The following is a 19,924-nucleotide window of genomic DNA, read 5'->3' on the forward strand; positions in this document are numbered from 1 at the left end:
CCCCACCCCCCGAGCCAACCACCCCCGACTCCTCCCAGCCCACCGCACCCCACCACCTCCCTTCTGTCCGTCAGCGTGGCCATTAAAGTGCATTTTTTTAAAAATTTTTCTAAAGCAGACAGCTGCTGTTCAACAGATGCATGAGCAGGGTGGCTATTTCGGGTAACTCGTGGGACTAGAAACTGGTTTAGCTTGTATCACCAGTACTGTCGAGCCTTCACCGAGGTACTTGTCACGCACACACGCACGCACAAGCGCGTGTACCCCTCTCTCTCTCACACACACACGCGCAGCTAAAGCGCATGGAGGGCCCGCCAAGGAGTCAGGGGCGTGAAGGTGTGTGCGAGTGTGGGGTGGGTGGGAGATGGTGTGTGGCTCGGAGGATCACTGCCCGTAAAATATTTACGAAACGTGGGGTAATCTTCTTGACTTGATTATTTCCAAGCAACGAGAGAGGTTTGCGGAAATAACAACAGACCTACAGAGAGAAGATGGTAGCGCTGAAGTTTTTTTTTTAAATTTTTTTGGAGGGTGGCCTGGTGGGAGGTATCGAGCTTCCACTTTTTAGGAAGTATATATCAGACAAAACTGTTTTGAGGTGGGTTTTTTCTCCTCTATGCTGTTACTTGATGAAACGTAGTATGTTATCTCCTATCATTAAGCCATCGAGGGCTAAACTGTTAAAAATAATAAAGAAGGTATTGTGTCACTTGAGTTACTTCCACTTGAAAGAAAGAATCAGACGAGACTGTCTCGAGAGCACTATAATTGTTTCCGAGGTTGCACCGTGAAATGCAGTATCATTGCAAACGGGAGTTCAGATCCTTTGGGCATCGGGAGCTAGAAATGTTTTAAAAAATTAAGAGGAAGTTGTGTGACGGAGTTAAGTACACGTCATAGATATACACATGCATCCATTATATCGACTGATAAGTCTGTATGTGTGTGACGAATATTAGCAACATACGCCACAGAGACACGTGTCATATACACGGCATATATCATACACTTATATATGTCACACAGGTGCATACGTCACACGTGCGCTTTTTTCAAAAAGACACACATGCGTCACCCAACATATGTTGCATACAGGTGTCATTGATATGGACATACATAAATAATAGAGATATGATAATGAAGTCGGTCTATAGAGCGGTTTACCTCACCATGTAAGGCAGGCTTGAAGCGCTGTACAAACAGAAAAACAAATCAATGAGCCCTGCTAGTGTAGGTAGCCGCTCATGTCTTCCCAATTTTTAGTCAGCTTTTCCGTCCCTTAATTCTTACTTTAAGTATATATATAAATACATATAAATACATATAAAGATTTCAGTCACGTGGACTAAATGAATGACTCGCTCTATCCTCCCTCGTCACCACTATATAGTCCCTATAGTCCCCCTTCTCCTGTCTCCTCCCCATCCTCTGTAGCAGTCAGTCGCTAACCTGTCCCGAGGCTCACCGGCACCAACGACAGATAATGACGTCGTAAATAACGGTTACGTCTGCGCGCATCGCCTGATCCCAAGGCCCGAGGTCACCTCGTACCCGAGGTTGGCTGGCCCGACCAGTTGCTCTCCTGCGTATTAAATGCGCGATAAACGTCAAGTATATGACTATAACGTCTATAAGTACATTTATTAGTCTTTACACGAGGCCTACCCCCAGTCTCGTGGTGCAGGCTCCGCAAGTCACGTGACAGTAGTTGGCGTGGGCGGATCGACTACTACAACCTAAGGTCTCATGATTTTTTTGTCAAATGTTTTGTATGGCATGACAGTACAGTTGACGAAAGCCTGGTATGACCATCTCTGAGGTGGGTATGTGGGGTTTTTTTTCTTTTTGTTATGTTTGAATATACGTTGGTTGAAATACATCTGAAAGGAAGCAGCAGATAGAATTGAGGTACATACATCCCCATGTTTGGTAACAACATCCACAAGTAAGATCACCCATCCAAAGTGTGCACTGGCTTACATCTAAATTGTCTATGTGCTCTTTCGAATGTTTCAGCCTCCTAAAGTCACAAAGCCTATTGCTATGGCTGTGGCTGAGGTGCTGTCCACATCGAAAGGCACCACATTCTACGTTCTGACAGTGGCCGGAGAGCATGGCATTCCTGAGGAGGACCCACAAGAACAGGCTGCAGAGCACAAGGAGCAGCTGGACTCAGATGTCACCGAATCTGATGGAACTTTCCTGACAGAAATGCCTGTCGGGTCAGAGGTGAAGGACACCATGCCAGAATATTTGAAAGCCATCGATATGTCCCCATCGTTTTTGGTAGATGTGAAGAAAAGGTGAGTAATAGAAGTGTGGTGGTGGTGGTGGTGATTGGGGGGAATAAAATATTCAGTTGTGTGTGCAGACTGGCGTTCTTGTCTTCAGATGCGAATTCTTTTGCTGTGGATACAAATTAAAATGACAACACCCATCTCATCCTAAAACAGCAAAATATAAATCTATGATGATTCGGAACTCATTTTACTCAAAAAAGACTTTCTGTATGTAATGAACAACCTGTTTAGTGATGGCATTAACCCCTGATATCGTTGTCGTGTTCCAGCATCCGCATGAACTTCCTGAATTTTCTGGAGACTTGGTGTGGAGAAGCCAAGGAGAGAGCTCTTAGTGTAGTTGTAGCCAAGGTAACCAAATTCTTTTGATGGAAGAATATATAAATATATTAAAAGCCCTAGCAATTTAATAGCCAAGGTAACTGTAGCCTTCAAAAAGAAATACATCTATGGATATAAATATATTAAAAGACCAAAAGGTTTTAATTACTACAGCTTAACATTAGCGCCATAAGAGTTTCATTGTGACTTCAGCACTCCCTTCCTTTATAAGCTTCAGCCTCACTTGTAAGCCAGAAAAAAAATTTCCCATTTGATTTCAGTGTGAAGAACTCAACAGTGAGCTGGACTTGCGCCTTCATTTGCATCAACCTCGTTCTCGTCGGGCAGAATATGATGTACACAATGTCAGAGCAGGTAAGGTTCTGTATTACATGGTAACATTTGTAAACAATCGCTATCTGAAGCATATGAAATGTTAGAAAATGGAAGTCTGTTACAGGCTGCTTTATTTCATCTGGGGCTTACTACACTTATAAAGGATATGCTGAATAATGCATGAACTAATTGGCAGAAGTTGGGTTAAATCAAGCATGATTGATTTTAAGCAGTATTATAAGCATACAATGAAAGATGAAAGTGGGTTGTTCCTTTCATCTCACTGGACCCTGCATGAAGAGAGGATTATTTCAAAATGCTGTCAAAGGTAGATCTTGGGCATAACAAATTTTCAGACAATTTATGCACACAGTACAATTTGTTCGTAATCAATATTTTTTACTTGAAGAGTGTGTGGAATCAGAATATCTTATTTACAACAAGCTAAATCTTACATCCCACAGAAATTTGTTGTGTTGAAGGTTGATTTCTGTTACCATGTGCCAGTACTAATAACTGCCAGTTGTTTTTCTTTTAACTAATGTAGCTGAGTTGGTGATGCATGCGGAGCGAGTAACACGTCACTGTAAGGGAGTCGATCAGTCACTGAGTGAGCTACGGGCCCGCTTCGTTGCCATGTCTTTAGAACACAACAAGCTGGCCACCAAGTTTCGCCACGACATTGAGGCTCTTGAAGTTATCTTCATCAATGCCACAAAGTCTTCACGGTAATTTCATTCCCCATGCCTTACCTGCATTCAGTCTCAGGGTATTCAGTGATTCATGCTGTGAAGTGACATTTCACATATATCCTTGCAAAAGCTTTACCTACTCTGTAAACGAGTATGAAACTGGGATTTGAGTGTTTTGTTTGAAATGATCATCTTTTGACAATCACCTTGTTTATCATTTCATGTTCTATCAAATGGATTATTGTCTCCCCCCAGTCTGGTGGCGCTGCAAAATCAGCTGGCAGTCGAGCTCGACAAATTTATGGCTGTGATAAGAACATCTTTGCGCCAGTTCCGTCAGCATCTGGATGAGACACTGCAGATGCTGAGAGATTCCAATGCCAGATTCATTAAGTCCTTCAAGTGAGTCTTTGCTTTATATCAGAGTGAATATGGAAGTGGTTAGAGCACTTAGAGATGCTTGTTTGATACCCATCTAGTGCAGATAACCTCCACCAGGAAGCCTGACACCACCTAATAAGCCAGTGAAAGCTGGCCCCGAGATATGTGCTTGTATTTGCATCTATGAGCATGACTATAGATGCCTGTCCATTTCACCCATTAAAAAAATAAAATAGAAATATTGTGTTAAATAACTGTCCAGGTGAGCTATATATATATATAATATAAATTAGTAGGCAGATATAGCTTCTTTTTTAAAAAAAAATGGGTCTGTACAGACTTTTTTCAGAGGGAGGCAACTTCTGCCCAGAAGAGGTTGAAGAGTACAGGAAGCGATTGGAGAAAATGTCCCACAGGGTTGATGGAGCAGAAGGCTCCATAATGTCAGAGCTGGAAGGCATGGAGTCCAAACGACTGGAAGTTGCTAGCAAAGTGGCCAGTGAATTTGAGGATCGGTGAGGGCAAAGCACACAGACCTGAGGGCTGTGCAATTTCACACTTCTTTCATCTGACCATGACTGTCTCACCAGCTTGATCTTCTTTCCCTGTTTCTCATCACTTCCAGTTTTCTCTCTTTCCATCCACAGTCATTTTTTCCAGTCTCTCTCTTTTCTGCTCTCACATTTATATCTTCCCTTTCTTGTTCTGACTCATCCCATCCTGGTAGCATCACAATAGGATGGTAGCATCACAATGCTATGTACAGGATGGGTTATGACTATGGTTAAAGAGTTTTGTTCTGTGTGAATAGCATATTCACAGTTCATAGCTTTAGAAGAGGTCTTCACTCCCACTTAATGCAATATGGACACTAAACTCTCAGCTGCTCTCATTTGCAGGTTCAAGAGCCACATGTTTGACCTCCTTTTTATGGAGCAGATAGCCCGCTGGTTGACAAATACTCAGGTGAAGATCAAATGTGAGGTGGCTGCCAGCAACGCGCAGGCACAAAATCTGGACCGCCACCTTGATGACCTAGAGCACCGGATTGATGCATACGAACAGCCACGCTTTGACAAGGAGGTTTGGTCAGCTGAAGATCTATCTATTTTTCAGGGCCAGTTCTACCTTTGGACAAATTAAGCAGTTACCTTGGGGGCAAGCATTAAATCAGGTGCAAAAAAATCGAAATTAGATGCTGTACCCAAAGTTGCAGTATCAGTGAGAACTTTACTAATCCTGCCAGTATCTCTTGCTTGTGGAGAACAAGCTTTTCAAAGTGTAAACCAACCAAAAATTATCTGAGATCAAGGTTGCTGCAGGAGACCACACTGACCTTGGTGGTCACTGAACATGGTCTGCATCTGCACAAGATCTGAAACAATTAGCAACTTGTTAGCGAAGCACAGAGCTATTAAAGTTGTCCAGCCTTTATTTGATGATCTGTCTACCAGACTGTTATTACAACATATCTCATCCTCATTTTAGTCTTTCATTTAGGTCCATCAAAGCTCAGAATGTAAAATTTGTATTATTTGTTTTTTTGCTTGTTTCTTTCTTATCAAATCATATAAACTCAGGGTTACCATCTTGAGTTTGATCTAAAATTTGCTACAGGATATAAGACAATGCTGCTTTTATCTGTTACCCATAGCAAACTTCACCATCCCAGCTAAATGACTTTCTGAAGAGTGTCATGGAGTTGTTTCAAAAGCGCTGTGGATACCTGAACTGTAAGCTAGAAGCCGGTCGTCCTCAGTCCTGCGTACCACAGATAGGTAGGTCAATTAATTTTCGTAAATATGAACATAAACTGCCTATGGGAAAAATGTATTTTCATGTGGAACTGGACAGTTTCCTGTGCATTACATTTTTACTGTACATTTGCTGTCCTTCAACTCTTTGAAATGTCACATGACTGGTTGTTCTAAAAAAAGAACTTGTATCAAATCCCCCAGAGTTTCCAGATCATCAAGGACAGTATCTACAGCTGCCGGTGTCAATCATTAAACTTGCACACTAGATCACGTGCAACTAAGATGCGATGAAAAGATTGATAAAAGGCTGTTTCTGCCCACAAAAGCTGAATATCATATCATATTGTTAATAATATGTGGAGGTTAGTTCACTGGTCTGTGGAGCAGAAGGTTGGTGGTTCAAGGCAAGTGGATTAGGGTGAGGTCCACTTTCTAAATGCCATGACCTAGATGCAGTGAAATACTACACAGCCTGTACTGCCATTAAGTTATGGAGCATTTTACCATAACTTTTTATAGCATCATAAAGATGACAATATATATAATGTAAAGTAAATAATGGACTTCTATAAATGTCAAAATGTCAAGCGCCATTGGTGTGCCAATGTTGTATGTGTCTTGATTTGCAAGGCTTGCGGTCCAGACAGCCCAGCTATCAGTGGTTTGGTTCCAAGAACACCTTGTTCATGTGTGAGTTTGTGGCATTGGTGCCCCAACTGGCTGTAGTGCAGGTGGACGGTTTAATGTGCTAATAAATGTTTGTACAGCTAATGTTTGGTTTTTGCATAGATTTTGCTTTGTAATATATTGATAAGTAATGTTTTTGTTTTGATTTTGTGCTGATTAAAATTCAAATAAATTTTTACCACTGAGGATCAGTATTATCAGCATTATAGTTCTCTCGAAAGAAAGAGAATAAGATTTTTTTGTGTTCAGAGGGACTACAAGCGCAGGTTTTTTTTCCCGATGAGAAATTTTGTGTGTGCCCTCACATTTTTTCAAGGGTTTAAAAATGTGGCTTTAATTATTATGTTGTTTGAATTTTTCAGTTACACTTCTAGTTAAATGCTACCTTTCTCCAGAAAGTTCAATTAATATACCTGCAATTTTCAGTGCCAGTCTGTTGCTTGCAGATCAAGTTAAGGGTGTTTGCTTGTTTGGTTGGGTTTTTGCTTGTGTTAATTGGTGTTTTTGGTTGCCGCCCATGTCAAAGAGAATGGTTTTTTTTTGTTTGTTTTCAGACTTTTCTTGTGTATAACAATGACAATCAGAGTGCCTATTTTTGGAATGTCTGGGGTTTGGGTTTTTTTTTTTTTTTGCTTAGCAAATGTCACATTCTTTTACTCGGGTGGACATTTTACTGTTACACATGTTCTGAACCAGCAGGCAACATTAAAAAGTACCCCAGATGAGTTAACAATCCATGTTATTAGAAAATGTAGCGGCATGGTGGACTAGAACAGTAGACACAAGAAGATGAAACACTGTCATTCTGGCATCCAGCCGTTCATTTTTTTTTTTAAAGCATGCATTGAGTGTTGGTGTGATAATGCAAAAATGGTGATGGTATCAAATATCTGTTGGGCATGTACCAATGTCAGATGTACTAACTAATCTAAGATTTGCTTTGTGCATTCATGTTTATAGCTTGTTTAATTGCTAGATGGGTTCTTGTGTTTAAAACTTTTTTTCTGCTAAAATAATGTCCTTGTGTTCAACTACGCAAAATTTTCAGTTAATTTAACTTGCTGAAATTTTCCACGCTTGATCCTAAACTTTAGTTCATCTTTGATCCCTTTAGAAACCCAAGAAACACCAGCCTCTCCAAGCGGTAAATTCCTTGTATTAGTGATTCTTGTTATTTTCTTTATTATTTTGTTTGTTTTTCAGTTTTTCATTAGATATTTGTCCCTTGTTTGTAGTTTAGACTACTGTGAACAGAAAAGATTAGTTTTTGTAAGATTAGAACAGAAGCTGCTTTGTTACCATGATTATGTGCATCGGAAAACTCTCAGTGATTCCGCAGTTGTGTAGAACTTTAGCTTACAGATATATTGATAATGTGTGCTTCATATTTTTGGGCATAATGAGTCTCACGTTAGCAGGCTTTTAGATTAATGGAGAGTCAATGACTGGCTGGCTTTTTGGTGACTTATTGAAAGTCCATATATGTAATTGTAGTCTCTGCAAATCAGGTTCATGAAATCCACAGCAGATGGACTCTATACTTTACATCTATAGTAACCTTGCTATTAACCACCAACTTTAATACTTGCTTTATCAGTAAAAATACTCTTTAAAATTCTAACAATACCTTCACTTTAACACTGGCATTATTTGACTGATTGCTTTTTCTAAGTTTTTTAAAGATTATTTTTTTATCACTTGATAGATTGCTGGCTGGCTGGGCTGGTTGGTTGATTGATTGTGTCACGTGTGACAATTGGTCAATAGAAGTTTTATTTGATCAGTACTTTCTTTTTTTCAGAAGGCATTTATTTGATTAGAGACTTGTTCCATCCGTAAAATTTTATATTTTATAAATAGATTTCTAAGATCATTTGATTAACTTCTTTGATCGGTAGATAAATTTTCATCCCTCTGCCAGAATACAATCCTTATAGACCAGACAAAGAGGTCTCTATAACAAGAATGAAGAAATGAAAGTGATCTTACTTCATAATTTTCTTTTTTACCCTAAGAACATATTTAAATTTTTAAGATCACACCCTTCCTTTTGCATAATATTGTAAGACTGGTTCTGCTTACTTTACCTAGAATTAGAAAAACTAGACATTTACCTAAATTTTGTCCAAAAAAAGTTTTTTCTTATAAATTAGGCTTACTTTTCAGCCTCCAAGGTTGGCTTTTCATCTGAAGGCCTTACATCAGGCAGCAAACCTGGAAAACCATCCTCTGAGGATCCTTCAATCAGTGTCATTAAAAGCATTTTGAAGTGAGTCATTGTCCAGAACTTGGGTGGCTTTATCTGGATTTTGTATGGTCTGCATTTGCGTGCGTTGCCCTATGTCCTCTCCCTCTCACATCTTTACTTTCCTCAACCCACTGAGTCAGTTATGAGGGTTGTTCAAAATGTTCTAAGCCTCACTCAGAAAGAAGAGCCATAGCTACAACTTCTTATAAAACTATAAAAATGAACACATATTTTTGTTTTAATTTTTACGTGAGACAGTTTTTGATAGACCAGGATGCCACCTTCTTCCATGATGGCATTGCAATGCTTTAGCATCATTGGACCAATGGACCAAGTGCATCGATGTCAAGGGAAACAGTATAGAAATATTGCAAAAAACTTTCGTGTTTCTGCAACTCGGTCTGGGTGAGGCTTAGAACATTTTGAACAATTCTTGTGCCCATTCATGACAGTTGGGTTGAGTAAGGGAAATTCGCTGTTCCACAAGGATATCAAACAAGAGCAGCTTTGGGTTTGGAACCATTGAGTTCTCTTCTCTCTTTTTTGATATTTGAGTGTGCTGACTAAAGAATAGTCCCCTCATACCAAAAACATCCTACAGTGACCTACGAAAGAGGTAGTCAGATTACATGCTCAAACCTTTCCGTAAGTACCACAAATAAAGCCGTCACAAAATTGCTGCTAAGCTGCCATGATGATTTCCACGATAACACAAACAGCAGTTTCTGTCAGGCCCAGGCCTCATGCAGCTTTCTTGTTCTTTAAATAGTTCAGCATGCTATCTTTTATTTTCTTTTTTTCACCCAGGCGATCAGCAAGAATGTAGAGTACAAAAGATACCATAATGCAGTTGCAAAATTTAATTTAAAAAGCTTTTTTTTTATTTTCAAATTTTCAAATGTCCTTTCTCATATTATGGTGCTAGCTTTATCAAATCATTTTGTATGCAGGACTCAGAAGTATAAACTTATAGTCGGGGCAGATGCTGAAGCTGAAGAGCTAGCCTCCACTGGTAACTATTATTGTTCTAATGTAGTGACTATTATTGTTCATGTAATGATTATTATTGTGCTAATGTAATAACTATTGTTGTGCTGATGTAATGACTATTGTTGTGCTAATGTAGGTTGTTTTCAGGTTTTGGTTCTGATTCTTTAGCTTTTATTGTTGGACTAGCTTTTAATTTCAAAACAGCTGTTTTTAATTTTCCTTTTTTAAATAATTATTTTGAGATCTTTGCTTGCACACATTTTTTCCTAACAAAATTCTTGATCTAATTTTCTTATGAAAGTTTAGGTTTGCATTAAATATCTAGGAAAAAGCTGAGTCTAGAAATGAGAATTTTTCTGAAACTCGGTTTCTCACACAATTCAGGCATGGCTGCCACTCCTACTAGTGGGATTCCAATGGATGCTACTCGTGAGAAAAACAAGTCAGCTCATTCCCAAGCATCAACCCGCGTTAATGAAGGTGAAAAACCCACAGCCAGCAGGCGCCCAACCCTACCATCTCTTTCTTCTGAACCAGGGCGGAATTTAGGGTAAAGATGTTTAACTGAATTTCATGACTTTGTGTATTGGTATGGCTGATGACTGCACATTCAAACTCATAAAATCAAAGACTGGGAGGTATGTGATCAGCTTCAATGTCTGTATGTTCAGCCTCAAGCGAGGCAGCAAGACAGGAAAGCTGGACAAATCACGGTCATTCTTGTCAGGAGAAGACGGGGTGGAAGAGAACCATTTCCTGGGCTTAATCATGAGCATACTCCGTGAAGCCATGAGTGGTCTCACCACAACAGCAGAGGTCAGCATTATAGTTCTCACCTGTAAAGAAAGCTGTTTAAAGAACACAATCAAAAACACACACCAAAACCTGTACAAATCATAATAATAGCAGTAAAGTTACTGTCATTTATTATTATTTTCTTTTCTGTGCATATCATTGGTCTATATGTATAACTCAAGTGAGAACTTTGAAGTATTATATCAAATTCATTTTTGTCATTAGTTTTGAATTTTACTGGTTTCTGTAAGAGTAAAATTAATTGGAAAACAGGAAGTTAATATGTGGTGCACTTATCATTGCCATTTATCAACAGCTGTACTATAAACAGAAGGGTGTGCGACCAGTGACACGCCCTCAAGTGCTACAGGAGACTTTTGAGCAGTGCTCTGAAGTCATAACCCAGAAACTACAGTCTTACTACCAGCAAGCAGATGACTATCACAATCAGTGTCTGCAAGGTCGGTTACCTCAGCTACAATGGTGTAGGGAACCTATTTTGAATTAGGAACTTTTGAGAGTTCAGCAGTTTATGAGGGAAGGTTGAAAAGTTCAAAGAATGTTAATTAATGACAAAAATAATTTGACACATTTTATCATTTTATTTTTATTTTCTTGAACTTCAAGATTTAATTCATTACCAATTCTCTCAATGTAATGACATGTACGGAAATTAATTTTCATGCATAACAGACCAGTCTAGACATGGTGATGAGGGGTCATACTTATGTAGAATTAATGGCTTGATCAAAGATGATCTCGCCCCGGAAAAGGTCAACACCTGATTAGAGGCGAATACAATATTAACTAGTGTTATTTATAAGCCATATATGGCTCTTAGAAGTTACTGTCATTTGGTTTAATTTTTGTCAGAGTTTCGCCAGCAGCTCTCAAAAATGGAACACCTTACTGCCCGTGTACCACCTATCATCATCAAGGACATGCTGAAACAACATGTAGCAAGAACCATGTCTGAGCAGGATGCCTTACACGCTAAGTTCAAGATGTTTCTAGAAGAAAGCAACACAAAAAAGGTCAGTTTTGGTAATTTTTTATCCATTGTTCACAGGATCTTGCTCAAATAGTTGAACACTTGTTCAGGCCTATATTCACAGATGCTAACACTGCTCATTTAGTGGAACAAGTATTCGGTGTCCTCTAAAACTGGGCTTAGGAGCTCTTAACCTAAGTTATTAGTGTTCCAGGTAATGGCTAATGTTTGTGTTCTGTGAATATTTGAACAGATAAAGCATGAGAACAATCTTCGTCCCCAAATGGGCCACCCTCACCAGGCTCCTGAGCTTGAGGTGCTCTGTGAACTGGAAACACAGCGGCATGAAGAACACATGTTGGCCATTGCTGAACACATCAAGAGCTTGAAGGCTGGTTATTTTGCTGTTTTTAAATCTGTGTATGAAATAGCTAGCAGGTTTATAATGTTGTTTCTGCCTTTGAGCTTATGTTCTTTACCTTTGGTGTGGCTGCAAGTTGGTATACCATTGGGGAATAGGCAGAGCATATAGGGAAAGATTGATTTCATGGATTTTAAGAGTGCCTCCACTTTGCAGCCTTCTGCAAATTTATTGTGAAATGAGTGCATTTGGGCTTCAGACTTTTTTTGGGCATGTGACATTCATGTTGACTTTATTTTTACCATTCATCACATTTGTGATGTGAATGACAATGATATTCTGATATTATTTTAAAGACATAAACAATGAAGGAAGTAGTTCAACATATTTTTTTCTGCAATTAATACAATACTTTTGTTAATGTATTTGTTTTTTCAGCATGCTGGAAGGGGGTCATAACTGAACATTTTTACAATATTTTGATGCACCTAGTACCACCTACCTGAGTATCTATGTCAGCATAGATTAAGCAAACCCACCATGTTTTATTCCCTTAGTTCAGTATGCTTAGGCCCATAAATTGTACAACTAAGGGAGACCACTTCATACTTGTGGACTGGAGGCTTACATTTATGTGCCAGTGAAATAGCCCCATCAAAGAAATTTTAGAGTAGTCTTGCTTTTTGGAACAACTTTGGTTTGGTAAAGGTTTTGTTGTCTTTTATAGAAATGGTGGAGCAGTAAGCAGAGTTATGGAAATCCCATGATGTCATCTGCTTCGCCCATTCAGTACCCTAATCCCAAATCCTCTATCATTCATTTTTATAGCACCACTATAAAAGTGTACTAGTGTGCATGTTGGTTGACATAAATAACTTTCACCTGGCTGCAAAACCTACCCTATATAGAAGATTAGCATCTGTTCCCCTCCCTTCCCCAACACTACAAGTGTAAAATAAAATTTAAAAGTATGTAATTCCGAAACTACCTCCATAACTCAATGAACAGGCTATCCACTACAGCTTATATTTTCTTTCTCATTTTTGTATATTTATTTTTTGAGCAGACGTCCACTGAATCTAATGCCAAGATGCTGTTGGAGGGCCTTGTACAGCTATCTGAACAGCAGCTGCTGCAGTACGATGATCTGTTGGTTGTTGATGAAGTGGACAAAGGCCGTAAGAATATGTTCACACAACAGATCATTTATATCACACATTTCAGTGTTCAGTGCAAGATGCTATTTCATCAAAATTTTAGATTGTGAATATTTGTATGGTTGAATATTTGATTCAAAAGATTTAATTTTTTTTATCTCTGTAGGTGTTGAGCGAAAACGGCACCCAACTATTGAATTGATTCGGCGTAAAATGACTGGAGAGGCTCTTGAGGAAGATCAAGAAGAGAACCCCCTTCCTCGTGGAAAGGGCAACTGGCTAGGTACACAATAGGCTGCTTTGAAACATATGTAGTAAAACATATATAGTAACACAGTGAAAATATCTAGCAGTACATGACCAGTTTCACCAAAGCACAATAACTGCCAACTGCTTGATGTACCAATAAACTTTCAGACATGATCAGCTAATACCCCCTAAAAATTGGGACCACTTTTTATTTTTGAAATACCATTTTACATTCACTGTAACTGTCATACACTGTCAGGGACTGGATTTTTATGCAACACATGCTTTTGTGTTTTTTTAGATTGACAACATGGCAGCTTTCTAGCGGTGCTCAGTTATAAATAAACTTGGACAAACTCTTACCTAAGCACACCAAAAAAAAAAAATAAATAAAGGCTTGAATTTTTTTGCAGAGGGGAAGAGGGAATGGCCTTTTTTATATAAAGAAACGCCTTTATTTAGCAATGATTGTGTTTCACAGGATTTCCCAGCAACCAGCTAGTGCTGGAGAACCGCCCTAACAAAATCCAGCTAACGCCTGCAATCAACACAGCAAAGATTACATTAGGCCACAGCTCAACCATCAAGGCTCGAGACATGGCCTATGAGGTAAGGAAGTCAAATTTAGAGGGAGCTTAAGAGAAACGGACTACTTTGATGAAATGTGTTTCTTAATTCCAATGGGAGCTTATGTCATACCCTTATTTTGTAGCAGGTGTAAAATCTGGGATATAAGTTATATGATAATAATCTCATTGTTAATTAAAAGGAGAAAATACCATTACATGTATAGATTTACAGACTATTGCTTGTAAAATTACTATTATGCAACATTTTTTCAGTTTGGGTTGATTTTACTGTTTACAATGTTTTTCTGAATTGGATTACTAGATTTGTGTCTGCATTTTGTGTACCAAATTAAAAGCTTTTTAAGTTTAATCTGTTCACAGTATTTTGTGTAGTTCAAAAATGAGACATTATAATTATTCATCTTGAAATGTGATACTACTTTCGTAGGGTATGCAAATAATAATCCTGGGGCATTGAAAAGGTTGGAAACCAGTCACGGGGGTTCATGTAGTAAAGATCAAATTGTCGCTGAGTGCACTAACCACCAGACATTGGTGACTTCCTCATGTTTATGTACAATCAGGATTGTTGCTACCCATTGACTTACAAGCATTTTCAATGGCTTTCCACAGGACTACAAAGTTTTGTTTGAGAAGACATTAGCAAGCATTGAGGAAGAAGAGAAAAAGTTTCTACAGGATGAGGAGCGGTGGGCTGTTAGCTGGACAGCTTCTATCCAGCACATTAAAGATCTGTATAAAACACCATAATATCTGCAACTCTTCAGAGCCTCAACTGGACAGGGATGGGCAAGCTACTTTTAATTTGTAGCCGGCTAGGCTACAGCTACTTTTTTTCAAAATGTAGCCGGCTACACTACAGCTACAATTTTCCAAAAAGTAGCCAGCTACTTTGGGCTACTTTTAAAATGTAGCCAGCTTCTTTTGGCTACTTTTAAAAGCGTGATGTTATAACAAGTTAGCTGTAGCCAGCTGGCTGTAGCAACATACACAAACATCAAACATACACACAAAACACTATTACTTGCTTTACAAAGTTTTTATTATAATAATGAAACGGAGAACTGCGATATACCGACAATTTTATTTAGTGAATCCATAAATGCTTTCATTCATTCCTTGCACCCTTCCTCCCCCGGCCTTTTTCACACAATAAGTACACGTATTTTACGATTATATTAAACATTTCTGGATCTTTTTCCTCATCCTGTTTTAGTGACAAAAGAAATTATATAAGTTTTCCGATAAACATGTGTTTTCTATAACTATTTGTTCCCTATTACTTAGAAATGAAAACTAAACAGATGCTTAAGTATCAGGTACCTGGTGGAATTTTCAATAAGTTAGGTTATGTGGTGATGAAAAATGTCAACCTCTTATCAATACTGTGACAATGAACAACAGACCATTGAAATAAATGAGTTTGCATGGAATATAAGTAAAACACTGCTTAATCTAATTTAGGCAAGCAGATCATAAGGCATTTTTTTCTAACACTGACACTGAAAACAAAGAAAGGAACACAAACTAATTGTTTCCAAAAGCTGATAGGGTGAAAAGTATAGTCCTGGCATACTAGAATAGACTTTAATTATATAGTAGGATGTCAAATGTAGCATATAAACACTGAAATATATTTTTCAAAAATGATCTGATACAAGATATATTTATTTTAAATCTTAAGCTTGAATTTCTCTGTTCGTCGTTTTTGACATCCAGTCCTAAACTATAAAAACATATTTCTCAAGATTGGCTTGTGCTACAGCAGTAAAATTTTGCAATTTTGTTTAGAAATGCATAAGCTACAAAGTCATGCATTTGAGAATATGGTATAAGCATTACTTTTGATAAAATTAACATTTTTCTAAATATTTTCTAAATATTTAATTGCCACATTCACACTGAGTCGGGGGGTACCATGTCTGATTTTTTATATCCTAGAAATCTTGAGATATCAAAACGCCTTATGCATCAGTTTTCTTATCTGTGCCTCTAGTTTACAAAAAACCCAAAACCTTTGGTATATGACTTATGGTATTGTGTAAATTTGTTTTTTAAATGCTTGTACGTTTTGAAACAAAATCGTTGATTAAAGTCACAATTTTCACTTTAGGTACTCAAAAACAGTTTTACAGTGCTATATTTATGTTATTTTGTTACTCTATATTTAAAAACCCTTAAAGATATTTAAAATATGGATTTTAATTTTTGGAGTGTACCGGTAACCTTAAAACAAATCTACATTCTTGTAGTCCTTCATGGAATTGAATTTGACCAGAACTTTGGCCTCGAAGTTGCTGTCTGTCACCCTAGTGCGCAGCTTTTGTCATGATAAGTCCTGCCAGACTGAACAATCTCTCAACAATTCTTGCATTTGAAACTATAGCCACATTTTGTGGCTTCGCAAAATGTAAAAAATTTCAAATAAGGCTGGAAATTGATGGGTACGTCCATCTTCGTTTTTCAAATCGCTCCCGCCACATGGACGACCCGGTACTTCCGGTTACTGAGCGTGCGAGACACGTGGTGTCTGGCTGTCAAGACACCCAGCAGTGAGAGCAGTGGCTGTCGTCGTCTTGCTGACACGCTGTCGACGAATGGTCGTGTAACCAACACGTCAAGTGGCTACGTAGAGTGGCTGTCGTACCAGAAATAACACAGAGATTGAATTCCACACTGAAGTTTTCTTTAATTCAGTATCTTTTTCTCAGCAGCTGGCCTAACTTCTCTCTCTCTCCAATTCACAAAGAGGTCCCACACCACTGTCAGCCCTGCTATTTATTCTCCCTCCCCTCGAACATTCTAGCACAGACATTCTATTTCGTCGCAATAAAGACATTTTTGAACATTGCTACATTGTTGAACATCATTTCCTCCCTCGCACAAACACATTCTACCTTTTACATTGCTGCCGTGCTGAACATTCTGGAATATAGATGCAAATCTACAACCCAAAGACATTATACTTTGTACACTACTAGAGTGCTACAGTCGTGAAAGTAGCCAACATGTAGCCAAGCTACAGCTACTTTCTAAAATGTAGCTACGGCTACAAGCTACTTTTTTTTAATTTGTAGCCGGCTAAGCTACAAGCTACAAAATTTGTAGCCGGCTACAGTAGCTGTAGCTTGGCTACAGCTACTCCCCATCCCTGCAACTGGACTAGGAAATTTGAGCTGGAAGGAGGCTAGAGACTGGACAATAAATACAGCGTAATGCAGCTAAAATGTGTAAACTACAGTGCTCGGCATCTTCATATGTATCTTAACATTAACTACTTTTGATTTTCAGATTTTGTTTTCCAATAAAAAGTTCATGATAGTCCAAAGTATATTTTCCATAATTTGAGATTACGGTATTTGAAAAACATTCCTAATAGCACATCCTTTTTATTTAAAATATTATGTCAAATAGCTTTTGTGCAAGTTTTGACTTACATTAATCTCTCTCCTCCCCCCAGCCACCACCAATACTTTCAAATCCAAGAACCACCTTACATACTTCATTATTATGATATAGACATTTACTGATAAAAATGCACCATTTATTAAAATCTAAACCCCCTTCCACCAAAAACAAAAGATTTTTGTGCATTCTTAAGTATTCAAGATGCCTCATGACTTCCTGATGCGACTTTTCTGGCATGTATTAACATTAGAATTTTTTTTAAACATCAGTGCTCGCTGCATCATAAATTTGAAATCATTTCATTGAGTGTGGAGTTTAATCCTGGAATGATGCTAAAGATAAACAAATTCTTTTTCGAACACTCTGCCTGTGATATACTATACTGTGTTACTGTTATATAATGTCTTTTTTCTAAAGGACGAATAATTAAATACATCCCATTTCAGTTAATGACTGGAGAGTTTGCTTCTTTTGACTGTTTGGCTTGCTGGATTCTATGGTTAGAGTGGGTGTCAATTACAACTTTGCAGATACTTTTAAATGATACTTTTAAAAACACCAACAAAAAATTATATATTTCATAAACAAATATTAAGACACATAAAATTTTTAAGTCTCTCTTTAAAGACAAAAAAAGACTTTTATCTAGCAAAGCAACTTAACAAAAAAGACACTTTGCTAGATGGTCTTTTCTGAAGTTTCCGACATGAAAGAACATGGATGCAACAGTCTTTTCCCAGTTGTGCCCTTCAAAGTCTAGTAAGATCCGGAGCTCCAACATACGAAGAACTGAGATTTAAATTTTTTTTAACTGGACAGAAAATGCAGTCCTTAAAATCTAACAATCATTCATATTTTAATTTACTAAACTACTAATTTAATATTCCCCCATTTACATTCAGTCAAAATCTTACTCAGCAAGATTCAAAAAAACAAAACTGATGCACAAAAGATAAATAACATGGCTGACATGTCTGATGGAGTTGTTAAAAAGTGAAGTCACCTGGCCATCCTGGTGTGGGTTTTTAGCATTTTACCGGCCAACCGCACAGCTTAGAATATTGAGACCAGCCCACAAAAAGAAAACTTTGCCCACCTAAATGATTTTTTGTAAAAACCCAGCAAAGTTTGTGCCAGTGGGGAAGAGATGGCAAAGAGCCTGTTAATTCCTTGTCCTTCACTCTCAGATAATATTATTATATTACTATTAATGTTTAACACACTACAGTGTGATTTGCAAGGAAAGGCAAGTGGGCTCAAGAGTAAATCATACAAACTTCACAACTAGGTAAAGGCTGGCTTCTGACCTTTGTTAGTTTTTTAAGAGATGAGATTAGAGATCAGACTTTTCTTAGGGCCAGTTTTCTATGAAGGTAGTGCCCCTCTTCTCTCTCTCTCTCATGCTCCTTTACCCTTCCCAGTCCTCTATAGAATGTGGCACTCCTAACCGACAATGGGTTAAATGGAGGATGTTTGTTGCACCGCATAGGTATTGAACCTGCTAGCTTCAGGGTTCACATTAAAGTGCTCTAACCACTCATCCATCTGCTTATTTTCACAGCTATTCTGCTTGACCAGATTCTATTATGCCTGAAACAAATTCATCTAACCTGAAAACATTGAAAGATTGGTCACAGACTATCAGTGGTAAGATATTGCATAAAATCTTGTTTCAAAATACTGCACTTCTACCAATCATTCACTTCTAATTGTAAAGAAATTGAGTGTAGAAATCCTCCTCTGCAGCATTTATTTCACCAGCTTGACAAAATTCAACCTCTCAGAACCTCACACTTTCTGTCACTCTTGTTCCCTCATTTGACTGAAAACATCAACGGGAAAAAAGTCAAGACACAGAAACACATGCATCTGCACCCCCAGCCCCCAGCCCCAAAACATATTCACACATACACACATGACATACATCAACAGCTGCAGAATCCAACAGTTGAAAAAGTACTTATAGAGGGTAATTTGAATTTTAAAAAATCATACAGCACAGTCATGTCAGGGGTATTTTGTATCTTCCAGCTCACTTAAAATTTCGAATGCTTCTTTCTCGTCTGTTATTCTGTGCACTTGTTCACCATGTGCTGCCAATATTTCCTCAATATTTCTGGAAAAAAAAAATGAATGATGTAATTATAATATTTTATAGATGCACTTTTATAGGGCAGTCTATTGATTTGAAAACAATTGCATTAATCAATATCATCTATAAAACATGTACTCTTTGGCTCAATATCATCTATACAATGTGTACACTTAGGCTTAATATCTATACATGAACACTTTGGCTCAAATTGCATGCAGAGAGTGGTGGCAGGAGCAGTACATGAAGTCACCCTAATCCATGGTAACAATGCTGAGTGTGGGCTATGGAAATGAGCACAATAAAGAGTGTGTCTAATACAGTTTTTTAACAGATAAGACAAAGTTGTCTGTTCTTGAAGTGCATAGAAACTATTATGTTACAGTGAAACATGGAAAAAAAGAGAATTTATTGAGTTGTGTATTACCTCCTGACATATGCCAAAACTATTTATTCTTGAAATTATGAAGCATTCTGAGGTATTTGTTTAATTTCCTTCATAGCTACTCATTAAGAGCAGATTGATTTGTGTTACTGAGATGACATTGCAGAAAAGTTGTGAGGTGCTT

The 19,924-nt window shown here is 38.0% G+C and overlaps 1 protein-coding gene across 3 annotated transcripts in view; it reads left to right on the forward strand.

Annotated features, from left to right (window-relative positions):
- Window positions 1–18,250, forward strand: part of LOC112575879 (coiled-coil domain-containing protein 180-like) — a 37,319-nt gene extending 19,069 nt beyond the window's left edge. The window contains exons 18-38 of one of the 3 annotated variants that reach the window (XM_025257994.1): window positions 2,017–2,303; window positions 2,570–2,651; window positions 2,903–2,996; window positions 3,505–3,685; window positions 3,905–4,051; window positions 4,369–4,545; window positions 4,930–5,113; window positions 5,685–5,808; window positions 6,418–6,477; window positions 8,641–8,743; window positions 9,673–9,734; window positions 10,097–10,262; window positions 10,384–10,528; window positions 10,824–10,968; window positions 11,381–11,541; window positions 11,752–11,889; window positions 12,926–13,037; window positions 13,183–13,299; window positions 13,747–13,874; window positions 14,468–14,627; window positions 17,010–18,250. In XM_025257994.1, coding sequence (XP_025113779.1) covers window positions 2,017–2,303; window positions 2,570–2,651; window positions 2,903–2,996; window positions 3,505–3,685; window positions 3,905–4,051; window positions 4,369–4,545; window positions 4,930–5,113; window positions 5,685–5,808; window positions 6,418–6,477; window positions 8,641–8,743; window positions 9,673–9,734; window positions 10,097–10,262; window positions 10,384–10,528; window positions 10,824–10,968; window positions 11,381–11,541; window positions 11,752–11,889; window positions 12,926–13,037; window positions 13,183–13,299; window positions 13,747–13,874; window positions 14,468–14,605 — 2,751 coding nt within the window. In that variant the 3' untranslated portion in view covers window positions 14,606–14,627; window positions 17,010–18,250. Of the gene's footprint in view, window positions 1–2,016; window positions 2,304–2,569; window positions 2,652–2,902; window positions 2,997–3,504; window positions 3,686–3,904; window positions 4,052–4,368; window positions 4,546–4,929; window positions 5,114–5,684; window positions 5,809–6,417; window positions 6,478–7,588; window positions 7,619–8,640; window positions 8,744–9,672; window positions 9,735–10,096; window positions 10,263–10,383; window positions 10,529–10,823; window positions 10,969–11,380; window positions 11,542–11,751; window positions 11,890–12,925; window positions 13,038–13,182; window positions 13,300–13,746; window positions 13,875–14,467; window positions 14,628–17,009 lie in introns of all 3 variants that reach the window. The other 2 variants (XM_025257995.1, XM_025257996.1) reach the window with 2 other exon arrangements.
- Window positions 18,251–19,924: the final 1,674 nt, after the last annotated feature.

The sequence above is a fragment of the Pomacea canaliculata genome, linkage group LG11, assembly GCF_003073045.1.
Source record: "Pomacea canaliculata isolate SZHN2017 linkage group LG11, ASM307304v1, whole genome shotgun sequence".
Lineage (NCBI taxonomy): Eukaryota > Metazoa > Mollusca > Gastropoda > Architaenioglossa > Ampullariidae > Pomacea > Pomacea canaliculata.